General features: G+C 47.0%; 2 protein-coding genes across 4 annotated transcripts; both read right to left on the reverse strand.

Annotated features, from left to right (window-relative positions):
* Nucleotides 1–2,158: 2,158 nt before the first annotated feature.
* On the reverse strand, nucleotides 2,159–2,659 carry LOC127346860 (mitochondrial import inner membrane translocase subunit TIM17-2). The gene has a single exon (XM_051373112.1). The coding sequence runs from the start codon at nucleotides 2,657–2,659 to the stop codon at nucleotides 2,159–2,161; it is 501 nt and encodes a 166-aa protein (XP_051229072.1).
* Nucleotides 2,660–10,272: 7,613 nt separating this feature from the next.
* Nucleotides 10,273–14,777, reverse strand: LOC127292865 (soluble inorganic pyrophosphatase). Of its 3 annotated transcripts, none has more exons than XM_051322378.1 (10): nucleotides 14,531–14,776; nucleotides 14,300–14,408; nucleotides 12,555–12,683; nucleotides 12,343–12,371; nucleotides 11,843–11,914; nucleotides 11,460–11,552; nucleotides 11,314–11,379; nucleotides 10,966–11,086; nucleotides 10,784–10,859; nucleotides 10,273–10,669 (listed from the first exon to the last, which is right to left on the reverse strand). In XM_051322378.1, exons 2-10 carry the CDS (start codon nucleotides 14,319–14,321, stop codon nucleotides 10,630–10,632), a joined length of 648 nt encoding a protein of 215 aa, XP_051178338.1. In that variant the 5' UTR covers nucleotides 14,322–14,408; nucleotides 14,531–14,776; the 3' UTR covers nucleotides 10,273–10,629. The 3 variants fall into 3 exon arrangements, with proteins under 3 accessions (XP_051178338.1, XP_051178337.1, XP_051178339.1); XM_051322377.1 differs by having other exon boundaries at nucleotides 14,498–14,776; XM_051322379.2 differs by lacking the exon at nucleotides 11,460–11,552 and having other exon boundaries at nucleotides 14,300–14,777.
* Between the last annotated feature and the right edge of the window lie 734 nt (nucleotides 14,778–15,511).

A 15,511-nucleotide genomic window follows, 5' to 3' on the forward strand; every position in this document is an offset into this window, starting at 1 on the left:
GTTATCAGTGCGGATGCTAACCCGAATGTGGACTTTTTAGGCATAGATACATGCTGGATGGCGGTCTATGTTCTTTGTCGTAATGCCCTAAGTAAATCTCATAGTAGTCATCATGATATGTATGTGCATTGTTATGCCCTCTCTATTTGTCAATTGCCCAACTGCAATTTGTTTACCCAACATGTTATTTATCTTATTGGAGAGAAACCACTAGTGAACTGTGGACCCCGGTCCATTCTTTTACATCTGAAATACAACCTACTGCAATCATTGTTCTCTTTTGTTTTCTGCAAGCAAACATCATATTCCACACCATACGTTTAATCCTTTGTTTTCAGCAAGCCGGTGAGATTGACAACCTCACTGTTAAGTTGGGGCAAAGTAGTTTGATTGTGTTGTGCAGGTTCCATGTTGGCACCGGAATCCCTGGTGTTGCACCGCACTACACTCCTTCACCAACAATCTTCACGTGATCTTCATCTCCTACTGGTTCGATAACCTTGGTTTCTTACTGAGGGAAACTCGCTGCTGTACTCATCATACCTTCCTCTTGGGGTTCCCAACGGACGTGTGCTTTACCGTCACAAGCATAGAGCTAGCAACAGAGGAGGCGGAGCCGGACAAGTAGTACGCAGCTACATACCTAAGTAGTTAGCTATATGATCATGTAGTAACTTTGTCGCATGTGATCCACTTCGGTTGTAACATGATGAACCAATAATTTAGCCACTTCTCCTTTTGTCTACTACTTGTGTATTGATACCATAAATTCGTGTATGTATGTATGTGTTTCGCTCCCTACATCAGGGCCGGCCGTGGAGGGGACCTCCTTGTCTTGCTTCCAGCGGTGGCGAGCCCTGATCCGTCGGGCTGGCGAGCTCCATGGTTTTGCATATGGCATCCATGGATGCGGTGTTCTCCTACCGAGGAGTGCCGCGGCTAGGGAGGTGGGCTTGCTGACGTTTTTTCCCCAATGGATTTCCGAGGTGGCATCCCAGGGTGTCTCGGCTAATGTTGCTCTTCGGTGCTGTCGGCGGATAATGTAGTCTTGGCTATGTTGTGGCATTCGGTTGCTCTGTGTCTTTTCACATTGCGGGCAAGTGTGCGTGCTTGCGAAGCTATCCAGGTGTAGACTCGGCTATGTGATTCCCTTCGATATCGCGGGCGGCATCGTTGTCGTGCCGTGGCCTTTCATGTACGGGTGGCAGCACATGTTCCCTTCCCGACATGGTCTCAATGGTGCGGCCTTTCAACCTTGTCTCGATTGTCGGTTTCCCTTCGACCACTCTTACGGCTCGCTGGTGTTCAGGCGTGGACTCAGTTGCATTGAGGTGACATGGTTTGGTCTTAGTTGAACGGAGCTCTTCGTCTGCGGTGGTGATGTTTCTCTCGCAATGTGCCTCCTGTTGGTTTGTCTCGTCAATCTTAGCGGCATTCTTGCTTGTGGTATGAGGAGTTTTTTTGTGCATTGAGTTTCTTATGTGCCGTACTTTCCCTTCCATAGCTTTGTGTTATCTCGCTAAAGTGGCGGACCAAGGTACTCCTCATCAAGGATCTACTCTGTGTCTTATATGAGTTTGTTATGTGTGTACGTCTTTTGGGTGGGTGTTTGGTATGCGCGGGTGGCTTTTTGGTTGTGTCTCTTTCTCTCATGTATCCTCCAGTGTTCCGGTTCACTTGAATCATATTTTGTAATAGGCTGCAAAGCCTTATAGGTAGCAAATGCATACAATTCAGGTGGAGGTTTGATGAAAATTAAGAAAAAGAACTGCAGAGTTCTTAACAGATACGTATATCAGAAAAATGGCTTCCGCAAAGTATTTATCGGATTTATGGACCTTTTTTGTTTTGCGAATCATCAGATTTTGATGGACTTAGTCACTGATCGCACCCGCTTCTCAAATGTCAAAATCACAACACAAGGAAGATAGCGTTCCCTTTTCATCGGAGAAAATATATTTTCATCACTTGGAAACTCTGTCTTTTTTTAGAGCACGTGCATGTCTATAGTTGTGGGCAGAACAACAATTTCGCGATCATGTTAAACCTTGTTGCTTATCGTAACAACGAACATACATCCGAAAAAAAAAAATAGAAAATTGCAAGAAGTCCAGACCGGCACTTCTCCAGCCTCCAAGGGACCGAGACCTCCTCAGCCTCATCGGGCATCCTCGTCCGAGCAAGCAGCAGGTAGCCGATCTTTCCGGTGCCGATCTGCGATGATGGCGTCCAAACCTATCTGCGCAACCTCGACGAGGCCCCAGAAAGCGGCGCCGACGAGCGCGGATCCGGCGGCGGCCTTGAGCCCCTTGCGCCTACGGTGGAGGCCTCTCATGCAGGCGAAGGCGACGATGTCGTTCCACGGGTCCTCCTTCCGGCGCGCGTAGTACATGGCCGATTCGACGGCGGAGAAGGCGACAAACAGGCCGGTCCAAGTCCCCGCGAGGCGGGGCGCGTTCGCGCGGACGGCCTGCGCGCCGCCGGCGAGGCGGCGACCGCTGGGCGAGCTGCCGAGGGCCTTGAGGAAGTGGAACACGGACCCGCCCGTGCCACCGAGGATGAAGCCGGCGCCCGCGTCAATCGGGATGCAGTCCGGGAACGGTATCCGCGCCGGCGCCTGCGGCCTCTGCGCGTGCAACCCTGGATCTCGGTGGGTCATCGGTCGCTAAGGTTGCTCCCCAGCCGGTCCGATGGCACGGGAGAGGTTTGCACGATTTGATCCCCTCTGCCGTATCGGCACGTGATCATATATTGGTTGGTATCCTGATACGAGTACAATACGGTGGGCGCTAGACGGCTAGAGTTCGAAATTCGAATGCGATACCAATAAAGACGTATACAGTACATGAATGAATATGTATATTTCAGGTCCATCCACAATCAGTTTAGCCCTATCTCAACCCATCTTATATCTGGTGGTGCCATCATCTCAGGGTGTGCATAAAAATCGTGAAACCGAAAGCCGAACCGAAGTCAAAACCGAAATCTCGGTTTTTTCTATTAACCGCTATTTTTTCGGTTTCCATTTATACTAATCGAATTAAATTTGGTAGAATTCGGTTTTTAGCCTCACCAACCGAACAAGACCGAATAGACCGAATTAAGTAACCTACCATCAATTTGTGCATAAACCGATCATTCCATAGAAGCCCAATTGCGTTTGATGTTTCAAAAATTGTTCATTCAATGTATGACTTTGGTCTTTGATATACTAGTTTTTTTTGAATATAGCGTGAAGCCTGCATAATAGAACACGTCGCTCGAAGTCTTAGCTATCCCTTTTAATCGCTCACGAGTGATGCACATGTACCACGAGTGCCGCAGCCTACCAAATAGCATCCCTCCATGATTGGTGCTCATTTGTCGATTTCTTGCGCAGTTGATGCTTTTTGTGTTGATATGTCAATCACTATTTGCTTTCTTCGGTGATGCCTACTATTTGTTCAAGTGAGTAGGTTCATTCGGTTTTAACCGAAAACCGAACCGAATTTGTCGGTTAACCGAATTTTCGGTTTCCTAAATTTTCATGCCAATTTCGGTTACTATTTTCTAAAACCGAATTTGTTCAAAAACCGCAAAAACCGAACCGAAATTTTGGTTAAAACCGAATGCCCACCCTGCCATCATCAAATCTAATCTTGATTCTTCTTGTCACCGGTATACCTGATACGAAGCTCATCGACAGTCTGTTTTATAAAACCACAGAAAAATAATGGTGTCATGTAGCAAAAAAAAATCCTTTTTATATAAAAAATCTATACCGTAGGGGATTCCCCTACGGTCATGCCCCTCAAAAAAAAAAAAAAAAAAATCCTTTCTATTTTGTTTGGGGAGAATAGACTTGTTGATTTTCAACCAAATGATGGGGTACGAGACGGGAATCCACTTAATGCATGGTGTCATTTCAGTGGAATTCTCAAATGAAATGACGCTTCAATTTCACGACGGCCAAACAGCTTGGTTTACAGAATCTCAAATGAATTCCGCGATTTCGGAATGAATCGTGCCAAACGACCTCTAATAGATTTATTGTTCAGTGCCAAGTGCAAATATGGAATCCAACCAATAGAGCAGCGGCTATCTATTTTAAACAGGACCTGCTCGGACTCAAATACGAGATCAGACGTTTATTCCGACTGAACTGGTACATTCAATCGTTCACTTCATCCATACATCAAACAGGCCAACCAATAGCTATATATAAAACGACAACCAGCCATTGTACCAGGCATAGCTAAGTTCGGTGGATCATAATTGGCGTGAAACACAGACTAAGGCATAGCCTAGTGGTGGGGCGGGGCTGATGCCTTCCCATCCACCCGAGTTCGAGTCCTCATGCTCGCAATTTCGGTGATATTGTGTAACTACCCCTTGCCCTGATGAGGATCAGGACGTGAGCAAACCCTAGAACAGATGCAGATCTCGGTGGAACACACAGAGAGAAAGGGGAAGAGAGGATAGCGCAAGCAACACGGCTTGTTCCAGTTCATTCATTCGATGCTTCCTTCGGTTACAACCTCCAGCTCATATAGGCTGGACACACACCCACGCCAACACCCGCAGGCCCCACCTGACAGGGACTCACGCCCACCCACTTGCGCCTTCGCACACATGACGTCGAAGGCGCCCCTTGACTTTACGTCTTGCTCGACTCTGCATCAGGTGTGACAGTCGCCCCCTCTTGAGACTGTGCTTGTCCCCAAGCACGGAAATCTGGAAAACGATCCTTGAGCACCGTGAGGTCCTCCCAAGTAGCAGCTGCAGCATCAATGTTGCTCCACTTGATTAAGCCTTGTGGAATGGCTGTTCCACCTTTCTTCACGAGCCTCCTTTCCAGAATAGCTTCAGGGAAAGTGTCAATGCTATCCAGCTTTGCGAATTTATCAATGTCATGGAACACAGGTGTGTGATCAGGAATAAACTCCTTGAGCTGGGAGACATGGAACACTGGATGAACCTCGCACTTCGGGGGTAATTGCAGACGATAGGCCCTTGTCCCAACTTTCTCCAAAATTTCATAGGGCCCGAAATATTTGAAAGCCAATTTCCGACAGGGCCGGTTCACCACGGAGGACTGAGCATGAGGTTGGAGTCGCAAATACACACTGTCTCCCACCGAGTACTCCTTATCTCTCCTGTTGCGATCTGCCTGTATTTTCATACGGTAAGTGCCGCTTCAGAATATCCATTTGTTCCTTGCGATCGCGTAGCATCAGGGCTGCCTGAGACAGATTGTCTTCTTCCATGACTGGCATCAGACCAAGATTTGGTTCACACCCGTACAGAGCCTTGAATGGAGAGGAGCCTATAGCTGAGTGATAAGTGGAATTATACCAAAACTCGGCAAGAGGTAGCCATTTACGCCAGAGAGTGGGTGTGTCATGGACATAGCAGCGTAAGAACATCTCAATGCACTGATTTACCCGCTCACTCTGACCATCTGTCTGGGGGTGGTATGCTGTTGTGAATTTCAGCTTAGTACCCATTGTTGAGAACAGCTCCTTCCACAGTTTACTAAGGAACACAGGATCTCTGTCAGATACTATGGACAATGGCACTCCGTGAAGTTTCACCACTGAATCCAGAAATGCCTGCGCTACACCATCAGCCTTGTATGGATGCTTGAGAGGTATCAGGTGGGCATATTTGGTTAGGTGATCCACCACAACCATGATCACATTTTTACCTGCAGACAAAGGAAGCCCCTCTACAAAGTCCATGGTCAGCTCCCGCCATATGCCTGTAGGGATGGGCAAGGGTTGTAAAAGACCGGCTGGCTTGCTGAGGCTGTGCTTGGCCTGTTGACATACTGAACATTGCTTCACAAAGTCCTCCACCCCTGTTTTCATGCCATGCCAGGAAAACAGCCGCTTAAGTCTGGTGTAGGTAGGTAGAACCCTAGAATGTCCTCCCACTGCAGTGCTATGAAAAGCATGGATAAGTTTTGTCTGCAAGGCTGAGTTCGCTCCTACCCATATCTTGCCATGCACTTTGATTAGCCCTTGTTGCAGTTCATATCCCTGATCATCTGGACTGTGAAGTGCCAGCTTCTGGAGCTTCTCCTGTGCTATTGGATCAGTAACATATGAGTTAATCACCTCCTGGAACCAGATTGGTCTCACCTCAGAGATGGCCTGCAGTTGGAACACTTGACCCACTCTGGACAGAGCATCAGCTGCAGAGTTTTCCGCTCCCTTTTTGTAGCTGATTTTAAATTGCAGACCCATCATGCGCGCCATTGCTTTGCGCTGCATCGGCGACTGGAGGGTCTGTTCATCCAGATATGTGAGGCTGTGGTGATCAGTTTTGATAAGGAATTCACCTCGTTGTAAGTATGGCCGCCACCTTTCTACTGCCATAATCAGAGCCAGGAACTCCTTCTCATAGATGGATAGGGACTTATGCTGTACACTTAATGGTTTGCTCAAGAATGCAATTGGGTGACCCTCCTGCATGAGTACTGCTCCAACCCCTGAATCGCAAGCGTCTGTTTCTACCACGAATTGCTTCTGAAAATCTGGTAGTGCCAGCACCGGTGTTGTTATCATTGCCTCTTTCAGTTTAAGGAACGCAGTCTCCACCTCCGGTGTCCAATAAAACTTGGCTTTATGCTTGAGTAAATTAGTGAGAGGGCGAGCCAGAATACCATATCCCTTCACAAATTTCCTGTAATATCCGGTAAGCCCCAAGAAACCTCTAAGTTCAGTCACATTAGTAGGTCGCGGCCACTCTTGCATGGCTTGAGTTTTTTTGGGATCAGTTGCTACTCCTTGTGCTGACACAATGTGACCTAGGTACTCAAGCTCAGTTTGTGCAAACGAACATTTCGAGGTTTTGACATAGAACTCATTGTCTTGCAGAATCTGGAGTACCGTTGCGAGATGCTGTGCATGGTCAGCTAAAGTTGGGCTGTAAATGAGGATGTCATCCATAAATACCAACACAAATTTCCTGAGACAAGGACTGAGGATAGAGTTCATGACACACTGAAATGTTGCCGGAGCATTCGACAATCCAAAAGGCATTACTCTGAACTGATAATGACCTTGATGTGTTTTGAAGGCAGTCTTTGCTTCATCCTCTGGTTTCATGCGAATTTGGTGGTAGCCGGAGCGAAGGTCTAACTTGGAGAAATATTTGGCACCAACCAATTCATCGAGCAGCTCATCAATGACCGGCATGGGAAATGTGTTTTTGATGGTGAGCTCATTCAGCCCGGCGAAGCGAACGGGCTCATGCTGGGCACAATTATGCCAGCTTTCAGCATGTTCCTGATTTGTCTTTCAATTTGATCCTTGTGGAGAGGGGAATATCTGTAAGGTCGCGCATTAACCGGCACTGCATTTGGTTGCAGAGCAATGGCATGGTCGTACTCCCTATGTGGCGGTAACTCTGAAGATTCTGCAAACACGGGCTCATATCGCTTGAGCACAGCTTGTATCTCAGCAGGGACTCCTTCGGCAGCTGCAAACACCATGTCTTGTGTCAACACTGCTACAGCCCACACGTCATTGCCTGCAGACCATTTCCACAACTGTTCGACTGGTACTTCTTGTAATGGACCTTGTTCTTTTGTTGGAATGCCATGTAGTGTGATCTCTTTGCCTCTGTGCTCGAACTTCAGGGTTTTGGTGACCCAACTGCACCTCATTTCTCCACATTGTTTAAGCCAATCGACTCCCAGAATAGCATCGTATGCACCTAGCGGAAGAACTCGCATGTCTGTTTCAAAGGTGTGTCCCTGAGCCCACCAAGATAACTGAGGAACCATGCGATCACATTGAAGTACATCCCCGCTGGCCACCTTCACAGAGACAGCAGGAATAGACACCGTTTCACAGTGCAGTCGCTGAACAAATTTATCACTGACGAAGGTGTTACTGCTGCCTGAATCCACCAATAAGAGCATGACTTGATTGTCCACTAATGCCCTTATCCTGATAGTGCCATCTCCCTGAGAACCTGCGATTGCGTTAAGAGACAATGAGAGCTCCTGAGAATTAGCAATGTCCTGCAGTTCCAGCAGCTCCAGAACTTCTTCAGCAATGTGCACAGGGGTGTCCAATTCCGTGGTCAGTGCATTGATCTCAGCTCTCTGGGCACACTTGTGAGTTGGACTATATTTTTCGCCACAATGGTAACATTCACCATTTGCCCGTCTCCATTCCCGAAGTTGTCTGTCTTTCCAAAGGGAGCCACCACCCAGTTTGACAGCTGCCTTAGCACTTTCCTGGCGCTGTGTCGGTTGCTCTGCTTTAGAGTGAGACAGAGATTTGTGTGCCCACGGTTTGCTCTTGGCTTGGAGATCTTGCTGCACATGTGCCAGCAGAATAGCTCTGTCCAACGACTCCGGGATTTGTGAAGCCACCGGTAGTCTGATCTCATTTTTCAGGCCCTTCAAGTATTGAGAGACGAAGAGAGTCTCATCATAATGTGGGTTGTGCCCGGAGATTTTGTACACTAACTCCTGGAATTTCAAACTGTACTCATCCACTGTCCCCGTTTGTTTCAGTTCCAACAGTTCGTCCATAAACATCCGGTGATCATGAACACCGAACTTAGCCTCAACCGCCGTAATGAAATCCGGCCAACCCTGAACTGTATGCTTCAATTTATAAGCCTGGTACCAATGAGCAGCATTTCCCTCCAAATGCATGGTTGCCGCCGTAAGCCACATAGTGGGGTGCACATTGCAAACTCTGAAGTAATCAAGGCATTTGTCGCGCCAAATGCGGGGAAACTCACCACTGAATGAGGGAAAATGGATTTTCAGTGGTACCTTGCCCTGGTACTCGCCTGAGCGTCCCGTCTCGCCGCCGCCTGTCGGACCGCCCGGATCCGGAGGCCGAGTTGCCGAAGTGGAGGGTCGCGAACTCGCACCGATAGGCGCTCCTCGACTGCCTCCCGTCGCCACCGCCTTGCCAGGCGGGTGCCCCACGTGGACCTCATCATCCTCCCCCTCACTGTATAGGGGTCTGTTGTTGCCGAGCCGCGCCACCGCCTCCGCCGTGGCCGCCATGTGTTGGGCCAACGAATCCTGACGCTGCTCCACGGCATCCATCATGCGCGTGTGCTCCGAGACGGCGCGCGAGTGGAGATCCAACTGGGACGCCACCTGCTGGTACGCGGTGTCCAGCAGCCCCATCCGCGCGTCCAGAGAGCCCATCTGAGCATGGACGATGTCCAAGCTCTCTCGAATCGCCGCCAGCGCCGCCTCCGTGCGATCCCCTGCTTCTCCCATTGCCGCCAACACGAACTGGGTCTGCGGGGACGGTTTCGCGGGCGCCGTGGTGCTAGCCTTCGTAGATCGAGCGAACCAGTCTCGGGAATTACAGGATCTCGCTCGTCAATCGACCGAAATCGAAGAACAAGCAAAATCCACCCCTCCACCAGGCAATTTAACCGCTCAATCTCCGAAATCGCGGCTGCACTCCACCAGCGAATTCTCGGAACCGAACTGGAATCTGATACCACTGTAACTACCCCTTGCCCTGATGAGGATCAGGACGTGAGCTAACCCTAGAACAGATGCAGATCTCGGTGGAACACACAGAGAGAAAGGGGAAGAGAGGATAGCGCAAGCAACACGGCTTGTTCCAGTTCATTCATTCGATGCTTCCTTCGGTTACAACCTCCAGCTCATATAGGCTGGACACACACCCACGCCAACACCCGTAGGCCCCACCTGACAGGGACTCACGCCCACCCACTTGCGCCTTCGCACACATGACGTCGAAGGCGCCCCTTGACTTTACGTCTTGCTCGACTCTGCATCAGGTGTGACATGTTGTACCCCCCTCTATCAAAAATACCACGTGGCCCCTCCCACGTAGGAATCATAATTGGCGTGAAACTGAATACACATGCTCAAATATGCCCATAGTATTTCATCAAAAAATATAAGTCCATAGTATGCAAAGAGCACGGTAAATAACTCCCAAGGAATTCAGATGTATGCCACAAAACTGTTATTCACATGTAAAGGTCAAATCCATATCCGCGTCCATGCCTGAGCGATATTTGAACTTCAGTTAGGATGGTGAAGTAATCTTCACCCAGACAAGGAAATTCTAAACCAAAATTGCACCTTACCAAATCAAGTTTGGCAACCGAACATTTCAAACAGTTTGTATCCTGCATTCCTACTCCACACCCCAAATTTAACATCCTACCATTGATTTCCTTAAAGATTTTCTGTTATCCTACTCATATCATAACCCACAGCATTATTGGGCACAAAGGACTCAGTCATCAAACCAATGAACAATCAGATAGAGAAAAGTGGTATTCAAATTCAACAGTAAAAAAACCATATCTACAACGACATATCAGATGACAGAAGTTTTACCCAGAATAGGGAAATTGAGGCAAAATTTGCACTGTACAAATTTGGCAATCAGACAAGCTCATTTTTCTTTACAGCATCACTATTATCCACAATCACATGAGGTTGATGCATCAGGTCAGCGGAGCTTCCAGTCAAGTTCCTTTTGGCACCTTCTTTGATGTGCAAGAATTTCCCTGAACTGTTATATTTACAGTGCAAAAGGCAAACTAGTATTTCCATGAAGGACACTATGATACCGAACTATGCCTCCTTTCAGGATTCACGTGTGGATGTCCAATACTTCAGCAGATCTTCGTCAACCGCATGACTCTCGAGAGGTCCCTGCAGTATAACATTCCAAACGGTTGATTGAAAGAATTGGTTTTGGCGTCAATTTCAGTAATCTATGGACTAGAGTAAATCATGTTTGTAGAAGTATGAAGGCATAAAACTCACGTTGAGTACTTCTTGATGACATATTCTGCTGGGAGGAAATCATTCACTGCAACCTCATTGCTTTCACTCTTGTTGTCTGCCAAAACAGCAGAGTTCAATTGTCAGAATTCAGTTACTACAGTTCATGGACTGGCACATACAATTTTGTAAACGGAAGTGATATCACAGTTTTAGGAATGTACAATTTTCAAAGAAGCGACGAATCTCCTGAAGGCACTGGGGGACAAGTTCACTGATGTCTTCGATACCACGGTATTCAGGGTCATGAGCCCATACATCTATGATCTTATCATCTTTCTCACCCTAGTGACATCAAATGATTATGTAAATTCAGCAGAAGTTAGAAGCCACTTTTGTTATGGTACTCTAATTCATTCTCTACTTTTTGCAGAATTTGTCAAATCCCACGTAGAGCATCAAAGGGTCTTAAAATTGTTGTAGAGCAGAAGCAAATGAAGCCTACAATTCATATGCTTACTGACATGAAACAAAACAACTTCAATGTAATCAAGGGATGGAGAAAATTTAACCTGTTCAATCATAGGCATAAGACCAGTAGCACGTGCACGCAGGAAACAGACATGAGCAAGCAGTTCCTGTCCGGGAGAAAGAGAAGTGATGTTATATCAAAGCTTATATAATGTACACATATTTAGACCCTGCATCCATCACATACATGCATCAGGACAAGGACGTCCATGGGGTCATTGTCATCAACCAGTGTGCGTGGAATAAAGCCATAAGCAACTGAGTAAAGGACACGATCAACCTGAAACACAATCAAAACGTTCAAGCTCTCTTTTGTCAATGCAGAAACCAAGTAGAAAGTCCTTTATATTCCTGTGTGTTACTACTTACTAAGCAATCAACGGTTAGTGGCACATTATTAAGACATTCCCTTTATTAAATATTAATAGTTGAATAAAACTACTCAATTCATACCTAACACTGTTACTCAATAGTGTTTAAGTTCCCTTTTTTACATTCTGAACTAAGCAACAAGATTTCAGCGACGCCCTTCAGATGCACATGAAGACAAAAGATTCAGTGCTAGCTGACCTTGATAAGAACAGAAGCTTTGTCTTTATACAAATCATGCTTAACCTTCCCGACTCTAGTAATCTCAATCACCTGGCAATTGAAAAAACAAGTCTGTGTAACTTCAGTAATTCACTGCATATAACTTAATAACAATGCAGAAAGGTAAATGAACCCCAACTAGAAAATCTTGCTGATTTACACAATGTAACAGCTTATTGGTGCATATAAGAATATTAGTACACTTGAGACATGCCTGAATTAGTAGCAAGAAATGCAAACTCTAGATTGTCCGAGAAAGTTTCGATAGACCTGACCCTATATCTTTTTTACGGAATTAATACAACCATGCAAGTTTGAGAAGGAGGATTTCAAGACTTCCAAACCAGGAAGATAAATTTCAGTCCCTATGCACAATTTGGGGCTTAATACAAGATGAAGGTACAGCTCCAATCTGGTATCAATCAATTTGACCAGAACATCACTATTTCTAAAAGTGAACTATTTAAATGTAAACTTACACAGTTGGGACCAGCAGGAGCTCCAGGACCTGCATTGAAAAGAAAAAATAGTGGCCAGTAAGATTAATTTAAACCCAAACAGTTGTAGCACAGATATAAATTTTGTGCATGCTAAAATTTATAGAACATAACGGAATAACAAAACATTCAAAACCATATCTTAGCAAAGCATATAAATGCTATAATATCTTTCAACTGAGAGTGAACAATACCTAGCTTCAGGTCGTGCCATGGGTAAGCAGCAAGATTCTGGAATGCAGAAGAAAGGATCCGCTCATTTAGAGAAGCAGAGGGCACCCTTGAAACCTGGCAGATCTTTTTATCAGCTTCTCCATCCATGCCTATACAATACAAAAATCATCAGCAAGTTAATAGATTCTCTGTATCAAGGACACTGACAAGCATACATAAATGCTTCAATATAGACATGTTAAGAAAAGGCTCCAACCATAGGGCAATAACCATTACATAAGTACAAAAACTCATGCACCAAATTAAATTGTAAACGTCATCACTAGCAGGGTTTGTTTGTACCAATTCTATTTAGCGTATTACAATAAACGAACCAGCACATCTATTAGCATCACTATCGTTTGTATCGAAATAGGCAGAATCTGTGGCATCCAATCAAACAAATAATACTCTCTCCGATTCATATTAATTGACTTCAATATGGATGTATCTAGACACATTTTAGTTCTAGATACATCCATATTAGAGTCAATTAATATGAACCGGAGGGGTAAATTCTTTTACATCTACACACAAATATGTAACACAGAAAACGTGGCTCTGCATTCTCATTATTTAGCATGAGCTGCCTAATACTGAACATTAGCTCTTTTCCACAATAATAATATTAATTCTGTCATGTACATAATCACAAAAACTGTAAACAACAAAACAGTAGATTCAAATTTGCCCATCCAAAGTTGAATCCTGGTGTTGGCAACTATCCCTAAACTCAGTGCAGTTGTGTTCAAGAGTACACGATTTCCACTTCCTGGACATGGATCACTTTAGGCTCTATTGCCTGACAATTGACAATCATGTAATAGCAAACAAATTATCGACTTATTCAATACTACATATGATTACTACAACATACATGACCTGAAAGACAGATCTAACTCATCTAAGTAACTTCAGTGGCAGTCAACGAACTGAGAAGACCAGAGTGTTAAGCTTCATGCACTAGCCACTTGAACCAAAAGTCCGAACTTATGGAAAGGGCTAGGCAATCCACATATACACTTCACAACACCCCCACTCGCGTGTGACAGGAAGACGAGAAGACAAGTCAACACGTGTAGAGAGGCAAAGAGGCAGCGGCGGCGGCCGGGCGCGGGACGGCAGGGTGCCGGGGCGGGCGGCGGCTGCGGCTGCAAGAAGAGGGGGGAGAAGAGATAATTTTTAGAATAAATTATGAAAGCCAGGATTTGAACTCGAGACCTGGGGCTCTGATACCATGTTAAGCTTCATGCACTAGCCACTTGAACCAAAAGTCCGAACTTATGGAAAGGGCTAGGCAATCCACATATACACTTCACAACACAGAGAAAGTCCCTCATTCAGGGGCAACTGCAAAGTCACATAAAAAGGATAATATAAACTACACACTGGTTCTAAATTACTTCAAAAGAGCACTAGCAAGATATCAGCAAACAATACAAGTAGCAGGTGATGTTAATTGACTAGTATTGTACTAGTATTTGTTAAAGCTAGTGTGATCTTAGGACATATACTAAAATGGGAAGATGACTCTGCCCTAAATACTCCACATCAGACAAGATGAAAAACCTTCCCGTGAACAAATATCACATCTCTTCTAGAAATAGCAAACGGACCACAAGTTTAGATGGGATGAATAACAAATGAGGGTAAAATTACAATCATCTCAGAGGGGAAACTATCATCGCCAGGATTACAATTGGTGAAGATTAGAGGGTATCCGAACCTTTTTCTGCTCGAATCTCCATAGCCACATCCACCCCATGACCATGAGGAGGAGATATATCCCTGGTCTCGTGAAGTAGAGACTTCAGGCCCGCCTCGTTGATGGATATCTGCGCAAAAGATAAATCAGAACATCAATACATCAGAGTTCTTGAGAAGGAACTCTGCACATATACTAGTATTTGTAATATGGTGTCACTAATTCTGAGACGGCCGACTCCGCAGTCTGCACCGTCACCGCATGATCTCGCGACGACTCTGCCGGGGAAGCCAGGGCAACCCGGATGCCTCCGCCAAGCAACGGTTCCCTTGTCCCTGTGGACTGCAGCCGTAGATGCGGCGGTCGCGGTGGCTTGGGAGTGGAGATGGAGGTGGCAGCGGGTGCATAGAGACGCCGGGGTCGGGGCCGGCGGCGGCGGCGGTGTGGGTGGGGTGGGGGTTCAAGATTTCGACGGCGTGGTGAATTCCAAATTTGGAAGAAGGTAGGGGGCAAAGCGTAAAAACGAGAGACAGCCGGAGAGAGAAAAAACGACGGGAGCGGAAAACGGGCCGCCATGGCCAGAGCCAGACCCGCGGGGGACACGTACCCGAGGCGGAGCCGGAGGGAAGTCGCCGCTACGGCGGAGTAGGTAGCCGCCCGCGCTTGCTCCTACAACGAGCACCGTACCGGCGACGGCGATGACGAGGCGAAACCTTCGCCACCGGCCACCTTCTCCATCTTCATCGCGATGGTTTCCTCCGCCATCTTCTCCACCGCCTCCTCCTCCTCCACCACCACCACCGCCGCCGCCGCCGCCACTGCCACCGCCACCGCCACCGCCACCGCCAGGTCCGCCACCGCCATTCCCACCTCGCCTCCGGTAAACGTAATAGGCGGTCCCATCAGCCCCGACCACCAAAAGCACCACCAGCGTCATCTCACGCGCCCCAATCAACCTCCCAGGCGCATCCACGAGCTTTTTCCGTGGGTCGGTGGGCGCGGGCGTAGGCACAGGAACCCGCTCAGCTTTTTCCGTGGGTTTCCCGTATTTCTCCCAGAGGTCCTTCGTGCTCTTCCATGCCCTTGCTGCATCACCGAAGGTCGATCCCCGAGCTGCGGACTGCAGGAACCGACACAGTCGCTGGAAGGCGAGCTCCGCCATTAGAGGCTGATGGGAGAAGGGGAGGGAGAGGAAGGAGAAGGGGAAGGGATCGAGTTGCGAGGCGGTGAAAA

Source organism: Lolium perenne, chromosome 4, assembly GCF_019359855.2.
Source record: "Lolium perenne isolate Kyuss_39 chromosome 4, Kyuss_2.0, whole genome shotgun sequence".
Classification (NCBI taxonomy): domain Eukaryota; kingdom Viridiplantae; phylum Streptophyta; class Magnoliopsida; order Poales; family Poaceae; genus Lolium; species Lolium perenne.

Excerpts from the sequence above, each read along its gene's own strand:
- LOC127346860 (XM_051373112.1), bottom strand. The coding sequence starts at position 2,659 with ATGACCCACCGAGATCCAGGGTTGCACGCGCAGAGGCCGCAGGCGCCG.
- LOC127292865 (XM_051322378.1), bottom strand. The coding sequence starts at position 14,321 with ATGGAGATTCGAGCAGAAAAAG. Across the intron at positions 11,915-12,342 it reads CTCCTGCTGGTCCCAACTGT|GTGATTGAGATTACTAGAGT; the intron begins GTAAGTTTACAT and ends TTCAATTGCCAG. Across the intron at positions 10,670-10,783 it reads GTCATCAAGAAGTACTCAAC|GGACCTCTCGAGAGTCATGC; the intron begins GTGAGTTTTATG and ends GTTATACTGCAG.